General features: G+C 41.3%; 1 protein-coding gene across 12 annotated transcripts in view; it reads right to left on the bottom strand.

The window, feature by feature from the left end:
* Positions 1 to 19,227, bottom strand: part of TCF12 (transcription factor 12) — a 150,792-nt gene that overhangs the window by 56,501 nt on the left and 75,064 nt on the right. For all 12 annotated transcript variants that reach the window (XM_081887659.1, XM_081887661.1, XM_081887657.1 and 9 more), the window contains exons 7-8: positions 7,838 to 7,902; positions 1,073 to 1,205 (exon numbers count right to left, since the gene is read on the bottom strand). In XM_081887659.1, coding sequence (XP_081743785.1) covers positions 1,073 to 1,205; positions 7,838 to 7,902 — 198 coding nt within the window. The remainder of the gene's footprint in view (positions 1 to 1,072; positions 1,206 to 7,837; positions 7,903 to 19,227) is intronic.

Here is a 19,227-nt window from a genome sequence, read left to right as displayed (position 1 = left end):
ATGGGAACCAGGGCACTCAGAGCCCCATGAAGATGGCGTGCTTGCTGGAGATAGAGTGATAGATATAGAATCCAAGACTGTCACGTCATATCTATTGTGTATGGTTTGTGCCTAGCAATTTTCAAGACTCTTGCATTCCATTTCCAGTTTTTAGCAGTGTGTGCCTGCACTTATATAGCCAAAATTGCAGCATTCATGCACAAGAACATATGTTTTCCAGTCACAAAGGTAACATTTCTTGATACCCTAAACAATTGTGTCCTCGAACAGTTGGTCACAGAACCAACCAGGTATATAGTAGAACAAGCTTTTGGTAAAGCAGAATAAACATGGCTTCTGCAAGGAAATGTCCAGTCTATTAGTGTTCTTTGGATGTCAACAAAACTAGAGGATCAAGCTGATGTTCTGTACTTGAACTTTTAAAAAGCTTTGGACAAAGTACCTAATCAAAGACTCCTGAGTAAATTTGGGAGTCGTGGAATAAGAAGCAACAGCTTCTTGTGGATCAGGAACTGGTTAAGACAAGTAACAGAAAGTTACAGTATTCCTGATATTAAGGTAGATGGCAGAGTCCACCAAGTATTGGTATTGGGATCTGTGCTCTTTAACTTGCTTATAAATGATTGAGAAGTGGGGTGGCCAGATTAGCTGATAATACTAAGTTCTTCGGGGACTAAATAGGCCAATAGCCTGATCTAGCATGCTCGTAATGTGTCCTTATTGGGGAATGTTTAAGTACATGCTTTTGGGACATCATTCTGCTCTTGCAACTCTTTTGGGGTGAAAACTGCACATTACATGGGGAATGGATGACTGGGGAGGAGTTACAGAAGGAAAAAGGCAGCAGATGCTACATAATTTTGCACTCAAAAGGGAAAAGTGCAATGTCAAGCTGCTGGCTCCCTCCTACAGCCCACTTCAGTGCTCTCCTACTTTCAACTTATATGTGTCCTAAGCCGCCAGGTTAAACAGAATATAAAATTCACAGAAGATAATCTATAATTAATCACATTTCTTGGGGGAAATAATTGTACATCTCCCTGAAAAGAGTGCTAACGTATGATTGACTCACCAAGAGAAGATGAATCATGAAGTGATCTTCGTCGTGGATTTGTGGTAGGAAATGGGTAATATGATGTTCCGGCTTTTCCTGAGGACATCAGACCTGGACTTCCAAGCCCAATATCTGATCGAATCAGACTTGACTGCAAAACAAACCAACAGGAGTAGGACATTAAAAGTCTCTCTTTCTCTGTGCCTAAAGGACTGGTACACACTAAGCTTTAAAGCATGCATCCCCAAACTTGGCCCTCCAGCTGTTTTGGAACTACAACTCCCATAATCCCTAGCTAACAGGACCAGTGGTCAGAGGTGATGGGAATTGTAGTCCCCAAACAGCTGGAGGGCCAAGTTTGGGGATGCCTGCTTTAAAGAGATGAAGTATAAGAAAGTAAACCCACCATGATTCTTTGGCTTGTACACTCTCCCCTCCCCACCGCTTCCCCCAACACACCTAGGAGGACCATGTTAGCAGATTCATTCATCCCTTCTCCTGAATCCTTGACTTGTTGTGTTGCCTAGACCAGGATTATTGTTTTTAAGAATGGTGACTGGTGTACCCACTGGCACTAGAGCTGGAGTCAATGACAAGTGGAGCTACTTAATTCTAGTTTTGTCCTTATTCTCCTCCATGCTGAGTTTTACAAGGGAAACACTAAGACACAGGAGGAGGAAGGTGGCAGCCAGGCCCCCCACCCCAGGACTCAGGCCTGTGCTGAGCTTGTCTGAGGCTCAGAGCTTGGAGTCTTGTTAGAATTAAGTTACAAACAAAAAATCAGCCAGTTCCTGGTGGAGCCCCCTAACCGACTTAGCCCTTTGAGGCCCAGGGCAAGTGCACCTGGGTGGCTGCCTCTTCTCTGCACAGGCTGGGCTGCACCCATAAATAAGAAGGCAGACAACGGAGGGCTTGCTGAGGGCAGAGATTCATTTGCCCTAAAGGAGCAGCTTTCCACTGGTTTTTAACAAACTCTGAACAGTTTCAAAACAACTCAGCTTCCAAATCTTTTTTAAGGAAAGTGAAACTAAAAGCCGCTAAGTCCATCTCCTGGCTGTGTTTGAAAAGGGCTGGAGAAGTGTGTGACACAAGATTAAGACTGCTCCTTCCTGCTTGTTAGGCCTTGCTAAAGCAATATACTATTAGCATAACGTATTAGCATAGACTGGGCCTAAATCTCAAATGATGTGGTTAATGCATCAACCAATGACTTGTGAAAACGGTGTATTCAGCTTCAATCTCATATCACTGTTCAAAGAAATGTTAATTGTGGTTTGGGGGGGGTTAAGCAAAAGAATTATTTATTATTTTATTTGTTTGTTTCACAACATTTATGTTCACTTGACTGCAAGGGCACCAACTCAGACCCCTGACTGTGGGTGCACAACGCGCCACGCAGCATGTCATGACATGACGCATTATTTTCCTGGGGCAGAGGTCAACTGTGCCTTGCGCATGCTCCCCCACCCCAATCAATGGGACTTGTACCCTGAGAACTACAACCGAACTCCACTTCCAATTGACTTTTTAAAGCCATTTGAGGAAAATAATTTCAAAATAGTGGGGTAGAGGAAACATCCAAACATAGAAATAAATCCTGGCGTGGGACTCTATAATTTCACTGACGTGATAAATGTAACTCATTAACAATTAGAAGCAATGTTTATGTAGTGACTGAAGCTGACACCTCCAATCAATGGATTAACAGCAACTGCAAAACCTGAGAATTGCCATAGTTCACCTGTCCCCTTCTCAGCTTTCTTCTGCATGGCGGGGAATGGCTCCTCTATTAAATTAGCATAGTGCCATGACACCTCCCTAGATTTTGAGGATTCAGGCCAGTTTGTGCTAGTTTTAAAAAGTCATTCCTCTAAAAATGTGAGTTATTTATTTTTCTGTATTATTGCTGATACTTGAAAAAGTTCTATCCAGCTTATTTGAAGTACTTCTGTTTGCCAAATCAAAATCAATACAGATGTAATTAATACATCTCATTGATTTTTCTGCCTAGCAGAACCAAGCAACCTTAAGATCTATCCTACCCTGAGGGCATCAGATAGAGATGGAATACTCCAAGGATGATCATAACACTATGAAATAAGCTTTGTATTATCAATACCAGGCTCGCTCTTGACCAAGTGCCTGGGGTCTCTTCAAAAAGATAAGTTTGCTGACATGATACACGTAGCTTAGTTCCTAATGCTCTTAAAACTGAATTGGAGACTTCTCGCAAGCTGGAACCTCGTCTTCTAAACTCATATCCAATTACTAAAGGATAATCAACAGCAAGCAATTCTCCTGGAATACTGACTAGCACTGCTTGGATTACTGTCCTCAGTAATAAGCACTCACTGCTGTAAGCTAATTCAAATATACCTAGCTAATCCACAAATAACCTCCAACAGACACCCAAAGAAAAAAGTCAGGGACTACACAAATACTGCGCCGACTATTCACCAACTAATGAACGACCAGAAACTATTTAAAATACCTAGGTGCTGACATCCATTTCCAAATAAATTTAATTGAAACAGCAAGGCAAGTAAAGCTATTGATAAATTAAATATTTAAAATACTCAGGATATGAGTTTGGAAATCCACAGAACCTGCAGCCACAGACCACTCAAGAGTAGTGTTAAGGATTATTATATGGACTGGAGAACTACTGAATTCATTCTATTAAGCAAATATTTATAATGATCTACTATTTTAATACTATTCCAATAGAATTCTGTTGTATTTTTGTCACATTTTGTCAGTGCATAAGAAAGCTGCTTTATGAGGCATACACCCCAAAGAGGTGGCTAAGATACACCTGTCATTTGAAGAACACTGTGTCTTCTTTTTCTTCCACTGTAAAACACCCACAATATCCACCGAGGTGCAGGGCTATCCATCCAGCACCAAAAGAAACTTTGTTCTATCCATTATTTTGCACAGAACTTAGGGGTACAGTCACTCCTATTGCTCAAAAAATATATAGTTTGTTGGGTTTTCACCTGTTTTATGCTGTATGAAATGATGAATAAGCTTACATTCTGCTTTGTTTTAATGTGTAAAGTGGCTTACAATAATAGAGCATCATACAATATATAAGAGCATATACAGCAAGCCATTCATAAAACAGCTATCACAATGGAGCACAACAAAACAATAAAATAGGAAAATCATCAAGAGGGAGTAGCATTAAAGTAATAAATAATGAAAATAATATACATTGTTTTATATAAATATAGTGGGTTGCAGCCAACCAAGTTCTACTCAGAGTAGACCCATTAAAACTAATGGATCTGACTTACTCATGTCTATTAATTTCAGTGGGTCCACTCTGAGTAGGTCTAACATTGAATACAACCCAATATATACAAGATATAAATGCTGCATTTTAAACTGTTGAATGAAAAATAAAACCATGGGAACATCAAACATGGGGAATAATGACATTTAGAAATTATATTATATTGCAAATTCATTCTGCATGGAAATGTTAGAAATAAGCTCACAATTATCTGTAGGTTGTTAAGAATTCACTCTGGAGAATATCATTAGATAGTGAAAAACAAAGGAACCTTGAATGAGTAATCAATAGCAACTGCCAGAAAATGAGATAGATTAGGATTCTCTCTGGTGGTTTGTCTTAGAAAGTTTTCATTAAATGCATTGTGCTAACAAGTCATTAGATAGGTACATGATCGCATAGCACTTAAAAATAAATGGGATCTGTTGGAAATCAAACAGTGAAGAATGAAAGGTCTAATAAATTCTTGATTTGCTGATAATTTCATCGTCCAGAAGAACTGGTTGATGAGATGAAAGGAATGGGGACCTTGGGTGGAGGTGACCACATCACAATACTGAGGAAAAGGAAATCTTGATTCAAGTCAGAAGTGCCTCAAATATGCACTAAAGGAGGTGCCTCAGAGTTCTGCTCTGGGCCTGGTGTGATTTAACGCCTTTATAACATGACTTGGATGGAGTGGAGGAGATGATCATCAAATTTTCAGTGGACATCAAATCTTGGGACATTGTGGAGGCGCTGCAAACACCAGACATGATCTAAGATATTGACAGGATGGAGAAGTGGTCAAACTAACAAAAATTATTTAAACAGAGATCAATAAAAAGTTTGGTATTTAAAGTATGAAAAATCAGATGTGCAAATACAGTATGGATGACACCTGGCTTGACAGCACACAGAGAAAAAGGAGCTAGGGGTTTTAGCAAACCATAAAGTCAGCAGTAGAATGCAGCAGCTAAAAAGGGTAATACAAATCTAGGCTGGATCAACAAAAAGACAGTGTCCAGTATTCTACCTGTCCATAAAAAATGGAATTGTCCCATTTTTGGAAGTAAATAGATGTGTCCTGTTTTAATTTAAAATGGGACGCAGTTCTTCCATTTCTGAAATCGTCATCAAACCATGGTAGGAGAGCGAGAGTTTGTGCAAAGCAAAACCAAGATGCGCTGGGAAGGAGCAGAGTACAGTGAGGTTGCCGTTGTTCGAACTCGCTGCCTCCCTCCTGTGCCTGCTTGAAATGTGATGCCTAAGCCACCAATTGGAAGAGGAGCAAGAGGAAGAACCGCATCTCAGAGGAGGCAGAGTGTGATGGTGCTGACTGCCTGTAAGCTCCAGTCCCACGCTGCCAGAAGCGCCTGTGGAGGGCAGAGGAGGCTTGGGGCCTAATGTTGCGCTGGGTGCTCTGTTTGGGGCTGCAGAGGAGAGTGTGGGCGAGATGGGCAGCATACGAAGCACCACCTCACACGAAACAAACATGAAATGTCCGCTGCTGCAGCTGCTGGGCCACCACTTACTCCTTGGTATCAGTGGCAGCAGCTGGCACAGGGATGGCACTGGGCTTCGACATGGCACTCCAGGTCTCAGCCACCCCCAGCATCAACCTGTGCTGGTTCTGGGCTATCTGTTGGGCTGAGGCATGCAATGGAGAGGTGAGGAACAGGTGGCCAGGTGCACGGGGAGGGGAGGGATGGGGAGTGGGAGAAGGCGGCCCTTGCTCACTCGTATGGTGGAGGGGGAAAGCATGAGTGAACGCGGGGTGGCAAAGATGGGGCTTGCACCCGACAGGAAACCAGAAGCCTGGGCTACCGCAGGAGACTGACAGACACTGACAGGCACCCCAGGATTCAAATTGCTGGTGCTGCTGCACAAGTGAGAATGCTTCCCTACCTGACTCCTGAGTACGTTTGCTGCTGCCTGAGTGAAATGCCGTTTCTCCAGCCACAGTGCAGACCATCTGGCTGGCACTGAGGGTTTGGGGCTAGAAAAGCCGCCCTGCACAACTCCAAAGTAAAAACTGCTCTTAATTTTTCCAATTCATTTGAATACTGTGCTGTTAGAACAAAGGGTGAGGAAGAGGAAGAGCTGTAGCTGCCTGCTGCCCTTTTAAATGCACTCCTGTCTCCCCTATCCGTCTCAGGGTGTGTGTGGGCAAACTTTGAGCCCCTCGTTTCAGAGCCTGTTCAGTCTTATTGATTTAGATAGATATTCACTTCCCTTTGCTGTTTGGTGCTAAGCATCATGCATTTGTCTATTGATGTAAGTGGGCTTATGCAGAAAGCATATTGTTGGTACATACAGATCTGAGAAATTTCAGTGGTGCAAATCTGTTTTGGATATTGTAAAAGGATCTTTTAGGCATGCCTTTTTGCACATGCTCACTCCAGATCCTTGGCAATGTACAACAAAAGGTCTCAGGAAGTGCCACTTACTATTGCCTTGCAAACTGAGAGTGCCCGAAATGTGCAACACAGATCATTTGTTGACAGAAGCATTGCAAAGCAAACTTTGGAAGCATTTAACAAAGCTTTTAACCTTATGTTCTGAGGCAAACCTAGCAGTCGTGGAATTGGAAAACAAGACAACTTGCAGATTGCCTGAACCATAATATTAAATTGTAGTAATAAACTCTAATAATTATAGTAATAAAGTATTTATTTAACAGATTTATAAGCTGCCTTCTAGTGTGACTAGCCTCACAAGGTAGCTTTCAGTCAATATTAAAATTCAAAAATACAAATGACTGCACACATATTACAAAAGCTATTGCACAAAAAGATAACAAGATAGAGCGGGAGGACTGTAGCTTCACAGAGGGGGAAGAGTGTAGCTGAAGACTGGAAAACCAACACGAAGTGAGCCAGAGCAAATGGCAGGCAGAGCCACCCCTCATTGGTTGTAAAGGCGGGCAGGTGGGGATTGGCTCAGGGCAGAGTGAGGTTGGCAGGGCAGTGCCAGATGTTTCCTAAGGGCCAAGCCTCCATTGCTGCTTAGAACTGATACACATCATGGTTAAATCACTGATACCATGGTTAGACCAAACCATGGCAAGAAAGAGATACAACAAGAGACTTTATAGCATGTCCCCCATCTCCTAACCATGGTTAGAAAATCAGGACCTGCAGGTGGAGCATCGTAGAGGCATGATATTGATATACTGATAAATATATTGATATATCAATATATTTATCGATATGTTTTTGTTTTGCTTTGGTTCTTGTCTGTTTTTTTGTAAGTTTTGGCGGTTTTAAAATTGGAGGTTCAAGTACATTATGGTGGTGTGACGGGCCAATGGCCGTAATAAAGATCAATCAATCAATCAATATATTTATATAATGGGAGAATTGAAAAGCAGAAAACTAACTTCAAACATGCATATCCAGATCCTATACAATCACAAGCCATCTGCATTACCTCTGCATGCCCAGAAACACTAACAGCATTAGTTCTAATAAGCTGCTGAAATGTTTTAAAACTAAAACATTTACCTGACAGCCTGAGAGTCCTGGTTCTCGACCAAACAATGGAAATTGAGTTCTTTCTGATGTCTTTCCTATAAAATTAAAAATAAAAATGAACTACCTACATGCCGAGAACCTCATAAGTAGATATTTAACAATACATCAATACAGCATAAATGGTACATAAAAGAAAACAAGTACAAATGTTTGATACTTTAAAAGGTTCATTTTTTTTATCAGAAGCAAAAACTACAGTTATTAATTTACATACTTTGGCTTAAAATGAGGAACTTGAAAAAAAATACATTTGATACACTTGCTAAACCTGTAATGAAAAATGCTAGCTTTTGATGCCTTCCAAGTATGAAATTATTTTTGCTGTTTGATATTGAAAAAAATGTTATTTACAAATTGCTGCTTAAGACTGCAAGGCATGCAGGGGTTGAGTCCTAGATAATCTATCCCTCTTGTAACACAGAATTGGAGTTTCTTGGGAGGTTAATAAGACTGACACATATTTCACTATCGCTTACTTGAAAAACGGACACATTACTGTTAAAAAAGCAAAAGAAAGTTACCAATTTCTTGCTCAAGCAATTTGCCCCCAGCAACTGTCAAGAGACCAAGCAAATAAAATACCTAGCTTGCAAAATTGTTTGAAGCAGTATGAATCATGCTGTTCATGTTAACTGCACTCAGCATTTTCTTTCCTGTAAATAAGAAGCCCTATACCAAATGATAAACAGCTTTGACTAAAGTATGCAATATTCCAGGCAGGGTTTATAAACAAAATATTTGCACAAGACTAAATTACAAGCACTGAAAAATTGCTGCGGCAGAGGACAAGCTGAAATCTACATCTCTACAACTTTGTGGGAGAAGACCTTCCCAAACATATATTAAATAGTCACTTCCTTTATTTACAGACTGCTGCCGTTGGGCCTTTGAGTTCCCAGGAAATACACATTCACTCTGAAATAGGTGACTCCAAGGGCCAGAACAACTAGACCCATAACCTCATTGCCAAACCAGCACTGCATGGCTAAATTCTAGATCTGAGATGATTCAGCCCAAACATGTGACATCAACAGCTCTTAGGATAGAATATACTTCTATTTCAGTAGAAGGCAAGGTCTGGCTTTGGGGTGGAACTTATTGTCTGCAGTTTTTACTCTTGGAAGAGTGTATTTCTAATTTGCTAGTGTGTGAAAACTCTTAGGAGTGGTTAGAAGAATTTCCAGTTAAACAAATTTTGTATGTGTGGTATGTCAGTACCCTCTTTTTTTCAGTGCAATAATGCAAACATCTGGTTTCTCTTAACAGATCAATGTAATTTGACATCAGAGCTCTGTAACAGGAATTAAGAATGTGGAGTCTTCTAGATTTTGTTGGACTACAACTCCCAATGCTGGCTGTGGTTGATAGGAGTTTGGAGTCCATTCAACAACTGGAGGGTCATAGATTATCCATCCCTGCTCTATAACAGGCATGTTCTTCAATACATAGAAGCCATTTTAGCAAGTAAACAGTGTACAGAATAACAACAGCAACAACCACCACCATCATCATCATATCAGGGGGTGCTGTGAATCCACAAGGTGACTGTTAATTACTTGAAGTTGTTACTTTTCCTAAAACATAGGAAACCATTTGCATTAATTTCCTGCAGCATTTTCTTGCCAGCTATTTTTGAAGAAAGATTTAACGGCATGCCATATGTGAAGCGTGTATGCCCATGTAAAAGGTAGGAGTTAGAAACTGCATTATACAAGTTACTATTTTGTCATTTTTATAGGGCCAAAAGATTTATTTATTCTCCAATTGCTCCCTTCCCAGAAAGATCTTTAGAGGAGCATATGGCCTTCCTGGTCATGGATATGCAATTCCATGCAGCTGACCGCCAATGTTATATTCCAGGCTCTTGAGATTTGTAAGCAACGTTTGAAGAACTGATAACAAGTACTGGTTGTTTTGATCTTGTTCAAATCTTGTTTCCATTTTTAACAATGAGAAATATGTTGGTTGTGAGCTTTTCTGTATTTTTGTTTTCCCCTCCCCCCATATTGTATGGAATCTTTTTTTTTTTTAATGAAGGTGAGTGCGTTATTAATAAAAGAATGTGGGAAGCCAAAGACCTATCTAGGTCAGCATCTTGTTCTCACGGTGGCCTATGGGAAACCCACAAACAGGACCTGAAGGTCACAGCACTTTTCCCACCTGCAATTCAAGCAACTGCTATACTGAGGCATACTTAGTAGGTTAGTAGTCATGGTTAGTAGACTCTATGAGTTTGTGTAAACCTCTTTTGAAGCCATCCAAGTTGGTGACCACCATTACCTCTTGTGGGAACAAGCTATGTGCTGTGCGAAGAAGTACTTAATTTTGCTGGAAATTTCCAACATTCAGCTGCACTGGGTGGCCTCATATTCTAGCATTATGGGATTGGGGCAAACTTTTTCCTATCCACTTTCTCTGCAACATGCAGTTTTACACACATAGAATTGTGTATCCTCTTATTTGCCTTTGCTCTAAACTAAAATGTTCAAAAGCTGTAACCTTTCCTTGCGGAGGAATTGCTCTTGAACTTGAACTTAGGTTCATCTAGCTTATTCTCCAAAGAGCTCCTGTGAGGCTGAGAAATAGTGACTGAGCCAAGATCACCTAGTGAACTTTGTGGCTAAGTGGGAATTTGAACCCAGGATTTCTTGGTCCTGATCCACTCTACAAGATCAGGCAGGGTTTCATGGAAACCCAAGGCCTCCTGCTCCTGCTGAGCATGCAGCATTTCAAACCCCCCACCCCATGCTCACAGGAAGCATCTCAAGAGAAGAGTGTGTCCTGTCACAACAGTGCTGCTTACATCTCCATTGCATTAATACAAAGAAGGGCAGGTGCCACTGCCATGAAACCAGGTAGTTTCATGAAGTGGGATCACCTGGGGATAAAACAAAGAATACATTGGGAAAATCTTCTGCCCTCAACTTCCACTGAGCAACAGGCTGCCATTGAGTACTGGCAAACAAGTGGTGGGGTAGGGAAGGCTGCTCCAATATATTCCTTCCACTCCAACCCTCTCATTCTTCCAAGAGAGAAATATTAAATACACACCCTTCCCATAACGCCATTACAAAATCAAATATGCAACTAAAGCGTTAATGAACTATGTCTACTTAATCATTTAAACTGGTTTGCCAGTCCCCTCCTGCATAAAAAATGGCACCTGCACAGAGTGCAGCAGGGCAGCACTGTCAGTGCTGGGCAAAAACCCTGCTTCTCTACACTTCAGGAGGCATTGGATGGCATTTCTCTCTCATCTGCTCTGATCTTAACACAATGCATGGTGATTTCTGCCTGCACATGGAAAACATCCAAGCTGCTTGGAGCACTGATGCGGAAGTAGACAGCCGAACACTTTGATCTTTCTTGAATACAGTGGTACCTCGGGTTACATACGCTTCAGGTTACATATGCTTCAGGTTACAGACTCCACTAACCCAGAAATATTACCTCAGGTTAAGAAATTGTGCTCTGGCGGTGCAGCGATAGCAGAAGGCCCCATAAGCTAAAGTGGTGCTTCAGGTTAAGAACAGTTTCAGGTCCAGAACGAATTAAGTTCTTAACCCGAGGTACCACTATACTTGCAATCACGGCCATCCCTTAGTAAACCTGCCTTCTCCTTCTGTGAAGAAGAGGAGAACTGACTGCTGCCAGCGGTTTCCCCATTGACAAAGGCAAAGAAAGTCAGCTTTCTTGGAACTGTATCAGCAGGAAGGATTGTGGAGAATGGAACTTCAGCAAACCCCTCTCCATTCTGAAGAGGGAGTTATCTGTGTTTGTATGTGTGTGGGATTACCACATCCCACTTTTTGTTATCTCTACTGCTATCATACAACCCTAAAGGGTTGGACGAGAATAAATGCAACCCTCAAAAAAGCAAAAAAAAAAAAGGGGGGGGAGGGATCCCCATTCCTACTATGATTAATACATACTCCATTGATACAAAAACCTCTGCTTTAGCATTTCACCATTATAACACAACATATGGCATAAGAATATAAGGAAACACCCTACTTAGATTTTCACCATCATAAACAGTTTAGTGTCACCTGAAAAATCTGACTCTCTCAGATTTTATGAATGCATTCACTCTACCACATTTTGAATGAAATGGTGTGGACTGCAGGGTGATGTGTAAATGTTAGCTCAAAGTTGCTGTAAGAGGCAGAGAATAAAAAGAGTAACACCAGGAAGCAAAACACTGTGTTTTTGTTTTGAATGTGCACTCCTGTCATTTTAAAGCTGCACATCTCAGTACCACAAAGAGTTGGGCAGGTTATCACAGTGCCAAAATTAAGAATATCCCTGCACGTAAGAGAGTAAGCTTTTTCAGCAGAGTGATGTTAGTATAAATTAGAGAGCCATAGGCACTGTCTGTTAAACTACTCTGATGCTGACTCTCCAGTCTTAAATTTAATGGAAATTCAAGTCTTGGAAATTCAGCACACTACATCTTTGGATTTTCTGGGCCCTTCCTTAAAAAAAGGAGGGAATTAAAATACTTCACAACTCTTGAAGAATTCAACTATTGATTGCAAAGCAAATACAGAATATAACATTAAACATCCAAATTACTTGGAGTCTTACAGCTTCCAGAACAAAGCAAAGCAATGTTTGAGCACTTTACATGCAATATATGATGATTTCATTTACTGAAACAATATGAAAAAATAATACTACAGTATGTTGATTTTATAATACCGTATATGTGAGCATCCATATATATCTGGTTGGCCACAATGGATGGCGTTTGCTTTGATCTAGCAGTGCTTTTATTTTGTTCATTGTCTTCTCCTAAACATATTCCACTTCACATACACACCAATAAGCATCTAGAAGCAGAGGAAAACCACATACTTTCCCCCAAAATGCATGAGATCCTAAAGTATAATGGATTGCTTGAGCTAAGATGGAGGGGATGGAGGATTACACACTGGACAGGTACCATGTGCAACCTGAATATTTGAAATAGTTTTCATTTTCCAATAAGATTTGAGCAGCCTATTTTTTTTTCTAGCCAGTGTGCAGAAAATGCTAATCAAACAAAACTCACTAGCAGTAAAGGATCGGACTATAAAAAGGCATGTAGGATTGCATGTTCCCTTGCTTTTATTTCTGCTTAATGTTGCACCTTAACATAACTGCTTCTTCCCAACAGGATGAATATTTCAAAAGATTTGTTGTGCTGTTTACATTTTGAGGCATTTGTTAACCAGTACTCTTCCCCTGGGCCAAAGATGAGCAAATACCCTCTCTTCTCATTGGGCCTATTATCATTTTAATTACGTTCTCTTCCCAGGTGGTCATGTTCCTGGATTGCTGCAGTTTATAAGCAGTTACTAAATACATGCAGAATGTTAACTAAGGTATAATTATTTTTCACAGCTTAATAAAAATAATTATGGTTGTAAGCATATTGTTACTTGAATACCCTCCTTTTGCTGACCTTTTAGTTGTGTGTTGGTTACTTTTATATGTGATGATTTTACAAAAGAGATAACTAGTGTTCTACTTTGCTTGATAGTTCAGAGGTCCACAATTCCATTTCCTCTAAATGTCTAGAAGAGCCAAGCAAATAATTTGCCATGAATAATTTACATAGTGAATTTAGTTTTAGTTTTCTTGTGGAGCATCTGTGAGCTGACTGCATTTCTTCCCAATCTATTTTTCAGTTATTAGGCCATTTTTGAGCTTTCCCCTCTTATCATTGTAACATTTATTTCAGGGGTTGCCAACCATAGTCCGCGAAAATTTTCTCTGGTGCCTTCAGGTGGGGGGCCCCAGTCTCTGAGCTTCCATTTTGAAAGAAAATGAAGCTTCTAGCTCTCCTAGAAAAAAGGCTACGAAACAAAATATATAGGTGCCCTTCTAACCAAAATGAACTGGCTTAGCTGCTCCTGCCTGTCAGTGTTTGTAGCCAATAAATGAAATCACAGATGTGGTTGACAAGCGAATTATTTGGACAGTAGAAACCACTGGTGTCCTAAAGAGTTACTGTTTCCTACTTCACTTTAGTTTACTTTAACTGTTTTTGTCTTATTTTCAAGTCATTGGAGCCACCTGTTTATTGCCCTGTTTGTTTTGTTGCCTGCCATCCAGGTGGAACAGGCAGCAGACAGCTGCTTGAGATAATTCATGGGTAGCCAAACTAAGGCCCGGGAGCCAGAGCCGGCCCAATTGCCTTCTATATCCGGCCCGTGGACGGTCCGGGAAACAGTGTGTTTTTACATGAGTAGAATGTGTGCTTTTATTTAAAATGCATGTATGGGTTATTTGTGGGGCATTGGAATTCGTTCATATATATATATATATATATATATATATATATATATATATATATGGACGCAGGTGGCGCTGTGGGTTAAAGCCTCAGCGCCTAGGACTTGCCGATCGAAAGGTCGGCGGTTCGAATCCCTGCGGCGGGGTGCGCTCCCGCTGCTCGGTCCCAGCGCCTGCCAACCTAGCAGTTCGAAAGCACCTCCAGGTGCAAGTAGATAAATAGGGACCGCTTACCAGCGGGAAGGTAAACGGCGTTTCCGTGTGCAGCTCTGGCTCGCCAGAGCAGCGATGTCACGCTGGCCACGTGACCCGGAAGTGTCTCCGGACAGCGCTGGCCCCTGGCCTCTTAAGTGAGATGGGCGCACAACCCCAGAGTCTGTCAAGACTGGCCCGTACGGGCAGGGGTACCTTTACCTTTACCTTTATATATATATATATAGTCCGCCCTCCCCCCACATGGTCTGAGGGACAGTGGACCGGGCCCCCGCCCAAAACGTTTGCTGACCCCTGAGATAATTTTTTGAAAACTGTGGAGGGGAGGAGCAATTCTTGTTATATTTCTTTTGATGCCTGCCTGTACATGGAGCATGCAGCTGTTTGGGAAAAACCACAGTTGAATATGAGGGTGGGATGTTAGGTGGGATGCTGCATATGAGAACATTTTCTCATTTCTCATTTCTGCTGCATACCCTGCAGCAGGGATTGTTTCAGAGTTGTGGGTGCAGTCTAGTGCAGAGGCATGCTGATGACAATCATAACGATCATCTTTTTTCCTGCTTGTTGTTGAGGTGCTTGGGGGCAGGGGGAGCATTTCAGGGGCATCACCACCACCTTTTCCTCCTGCCTGGCCCACAGCAGGCCATGTTCCCAAGTACGGTATTTGGGGGTGGGGAAAGAGCTCAGTGCAAAGGTAGAAACATTATCATCATTATCTCCTCTGCATCCTTAATTCTGAAAAGCTTCAAACATCATACTAGTCTGGGCCAATATTGTTCAAGTACTTCTTCATGTAGTGCATGGTTAAACTATGGAACTCACATCCACAGGAGGCAGAGACAACTAATAGCTTAGATGACTTTAAAAGAGAATTGGACTAATTCAGCACCCCTAGCTCTGGTCCACAACCTGATTCAAGTAATTTTAAAAACCGTAAGCAGCACCTAGCAGGGCCGTCTTAAGCATATACGGCGCCGTGGTGCAAAGTTCCCTCCGGCGCCCCCCCCCCTTTCCCAGAGTTGTCCCTTTTTTTTTAGGGAAGACGGCACTGCCAGCAGGGCTGGAGGAGGCGGGCAGGGGCTAGAGGATGGTTCCTCTGGCAGGGAAGAGGCGGAGGCTGGCTGCGGTGCCTCCCGGCTCAGCTGGCTGCTTTATGCCGTGATGGTCACGGCAGAGAGAGGCTCTGGGCTTGGTGCTGCTTTGGCGTGGGCGGCATGGCGGAGGCAGGCGAGGGTGGCGAGCTGATGCCGGGAGGTGCTGCATCCAGCCTCCACCTCTTCCCCGGCGCCCTGTTCCACTAGCCTCTATGGGTAAGACAGCCCTGGCATCTAGCCTTGTTTGGTGAAGCAGGCACTAACTAACCCTTTGCTACTGGATTTTACATGCAGCATTAACTAGTCTGTTTGCAATGATAAATGAATACACATGACTGTTGAACTGGGAATAACTAGTAACAGTATTCTTAAATGCCGATGTTTTTAGGAGTGATTGATGAAAGGCTAAAACTAGTCTAACTTCCATACATACAGCAAAATCTCCCTGGAATACTATCTCCCTGGAATACTATCTCCATTCCTTCAGCAAGATTTCCGTGGAAACCTTCATGAAAAAAATGGTGGGTGCTCACCAATAGTGCTTGCGCACAATGTTTCAAAATCTCCAGGAACCTGCTTAATCTTGAACCTGAGTTTGGATTAAAATAAGACTAATTCAGATATAAGGCTTTACTGATGCATGTCACCTACTAAAATATAAGGATTTCACTACTTCTTAGGTTGAATGAAATGGATAGCTTTAAAATTTATAGAAACTGATGTTTAGAAGGGTGTATATGGGATATACAGAAGCTTTACCTTATTTACTGGGCAGTTCAGACAAAAAACCATCATAGTCTATAGCAGAGCTTTCCAAACTGTGTATCACAACACCTTAGCGTGTTGGCTGCAGTGTCTAGGTGTGTCGTCCAAACGCTCCCCACGCTTTTATAAGGGGTTAGTTTGCTAGTAAAACTGAATTACTGTGTCGCAGTGTGTCAGCAACATGTAAAGTTTGGAAAGCTCTGGTCTATAGTGACAAGTTGTGTGGATGGACTGCCCTCTGCCTTCAAGTGCTCTAACTTCTTACATCTGAACTGGTCAAATTATGGTTTGTGAGTACCATTGCCAGCAAACCAGACTGTAAGCTATACAGTGGTGCCCCGCAAGACGAACGCCTCGCAAGACGAAAAACCCGCTAGACGAAAGGGTTTTCCGTCTTGGAGGCGCTTCGCAAAACGAATTCCCCTATGGGGTTGCTTCGCAAGACGAAAAAAATCTTGCATCCCCCCGCGGGGTTTTTTCCGCTTTTTTCGCCCTTTTCTTAAGCCGCTAAGCCGCTTATCAGCTGTTCCGCTGATAAGCCGCTTAACAGCTGATCGCTGGAAGCCGCTTGACAGCTGTAGCGCTAATCCGCTAAGCTGTCAATGGGCTTGCTTCGCAAGACGAAAAAACCGCTAGACGAAGAGAATCGCGGAACGGATTAATTTCGTCTTGCGAGGCACCACTGTAATTAGTTGGCAAACTATGGCTTGCATGACACAGTCTGTCCAGTTCAACTGCATCAACAAACTAAGGCTTGTCACTAAATCAGAAATAAGGAGAGAAATTTGAGAATGTGAAGCAAGGTGGAAAACACATAGGTAAAGGGTTGGCATTTTATTTGATCTGATCCACTATTAGATAGGTATATTTCTTCCTCTCAGTGAATGCAATGTTTACTATTGGTGCTACCTTAAAACAGGAGGGTGTGCTCCAATTACATGGCAAAAATTAGAAGTGCAACTCTTGTCAAGCAAATTCATCTGCATGTTAACTGAATTCTGTACTTGTGGCCCCCAACCAGAAAGTAATAGTTAAGCTGCAGGCAAAATTGTCTCCATATACTACAATGTATTATCCCTGTCAAGTTAATGTTCTGTGTTGAACCATATGGCATGGGTACATATTCAACAAAGAAAATTCCTTAAACTTGTTATAATCAGCATTTGCAGTCATCCAAAAAAACCTGACACAAACAATAGCTATGGCAAAAGCCATGAACACAGCACAAAAATGAAGAAGAGAAGAAGTGAAACTGCTGTGAAATGACTATATATTTTATAATTTTCCTAAGCAACTGATTTTCAATTACACTAAACTCAAACCTCCCGACACAAAATCATTTTGTTGAACAAATCTGTATTTGCATAATATACTGCATGCAAATAATACTCCTAAATCAATATAATGTGGTATGTGTAACAATGCTGTTAAAAATGAGCACTTTCTAATTCTCATGGTTCTTTCTTCCCCATAGTTGTTGCATAATTACAGAAGTCTAACAGTGCTTCATTAGAAATAAGGCCATTTAAATCAAATATCTTCATATGCATTGAGGGTAGGTCATAGGTGAATTAAAAACTCCCCAAAGTCTCTGGTACCTGGCACAACCCATCATATCAAGTCAGAAATGAAGCTCAAAGAAGAGGAGAACTTCATTCCAGCCCCCAGAGTAGTAGCAATAAAATGCTGAGAAAACACGCCATCAAATCCTGAACACAGCATCAATTTCGGTTAATTACAGTCTTGTAAGCAATGTGATTATTCAAACAGCTCGTGCAAATGTTAATGAGTTCTTATTTGCATATTTATTTTTTCCTTTGTTGAAATGTCATTATTACATTCTACAGTGATGAATACTGCTGATGAAGTGGTCTGATATGTAATTAGTCATTAGATGGAATGAATAGATCAATTATGAAAAAACTGAGATTAAGAAATAGCAAACAAGACTGCCCAATATTATAAATGAATCTTTGAGAGAGAGAGAACTGAGACAACCACATATATTTTTTTGCTATTTAGATTTCAAAATCGTTAACGATAAATAAAACAACCAATTAAAAAAGTGAGGTTTTAAGGATAATAAATTAATCAGAAAGTAGAAGTGTTCTGTGGAAATGGGGGTTAGACCTCTGATGCTGGTCCCTTAAATTATTTTTGATATCAACTATTATTTACAAATGATTGCTCAGCCTTCTAAAGTGTGTGTGTGCATACTGTCGTTGGTTTCTTTAAAACCAAAAACCCAAAATGCATACCACAGAAATGGGAGAGAGTATGGCCTGAAATCCTAGTCTATTTTAAAAAGGAACATCTTCCTTAGCCTTTTGCGACTACTTGCTATAGTTATTAAGGCAGCGCTTGCTATTTGCTGGGGGTGGGGGAGAACACATTACTGCAGACCAGATGGGAACATTCCACATGACCAAACCAATCAATCACCTTGGTGGGGCGCAGGTGCAACACAGCCGTGTAGCAACACACCATTTCACAGTCTATCGGGCACAAACACATGGTCACCAATCAATGGCACCCTAAGGACCTCAGAGGGGGGAGGCTCTCTCGAGCCTTACTGGTCCATGCCTGATGACTTCATAATCACACATCATTTCATTCACTGAAGGATGCAAACTAGCATTCTAATAACCTTCTATTGAAAGCATTTTAGGTTGTGCATATTAATAAGAGCGCAGTTTGAAGTACAGTCACGGAGTTGAAACTGTACGGAGTGGAGACTAAAGCGACTTGAAGCTGAAAACTTCTGCCTTGGAGGATATTTTGCTCAGTCCAAGATCAGTGACAAGATCATTCATTTTGCAGCAAAACCCACATACAATTCCATTTTCACACAAAGAAGCCATTAAAAAATACTAGGCTAGTAGAGCTAAAGGGGCAAATTTTAATGTGTGAATACACAAACACACCTCCCCTTAGACTACTGCAAAATATTTATTCTAGTGTAGTACCTATGCATTTTTTTATTATTATATACGAAGATAATTGATT

This window comes from Podarcis melisellensis (genome assembly GCF_964234715.1).
Source record: "Podarcis melisellensis genome assembly, chromosome: 14".
In the NCBI taxonomy this organism is placed as follows: domain Eukaryota; kingdom Metazoa; phylum Chordata; class Lepidosauria; order Squamata; family Lacertidae; genus Podarcis; species Podarcis melisellensis.
The sequence above is the reverse complement of the archived record's forward strand: the minus strand, read 5'-3'. Positions and strand labels throughout refer to the sequence as shown.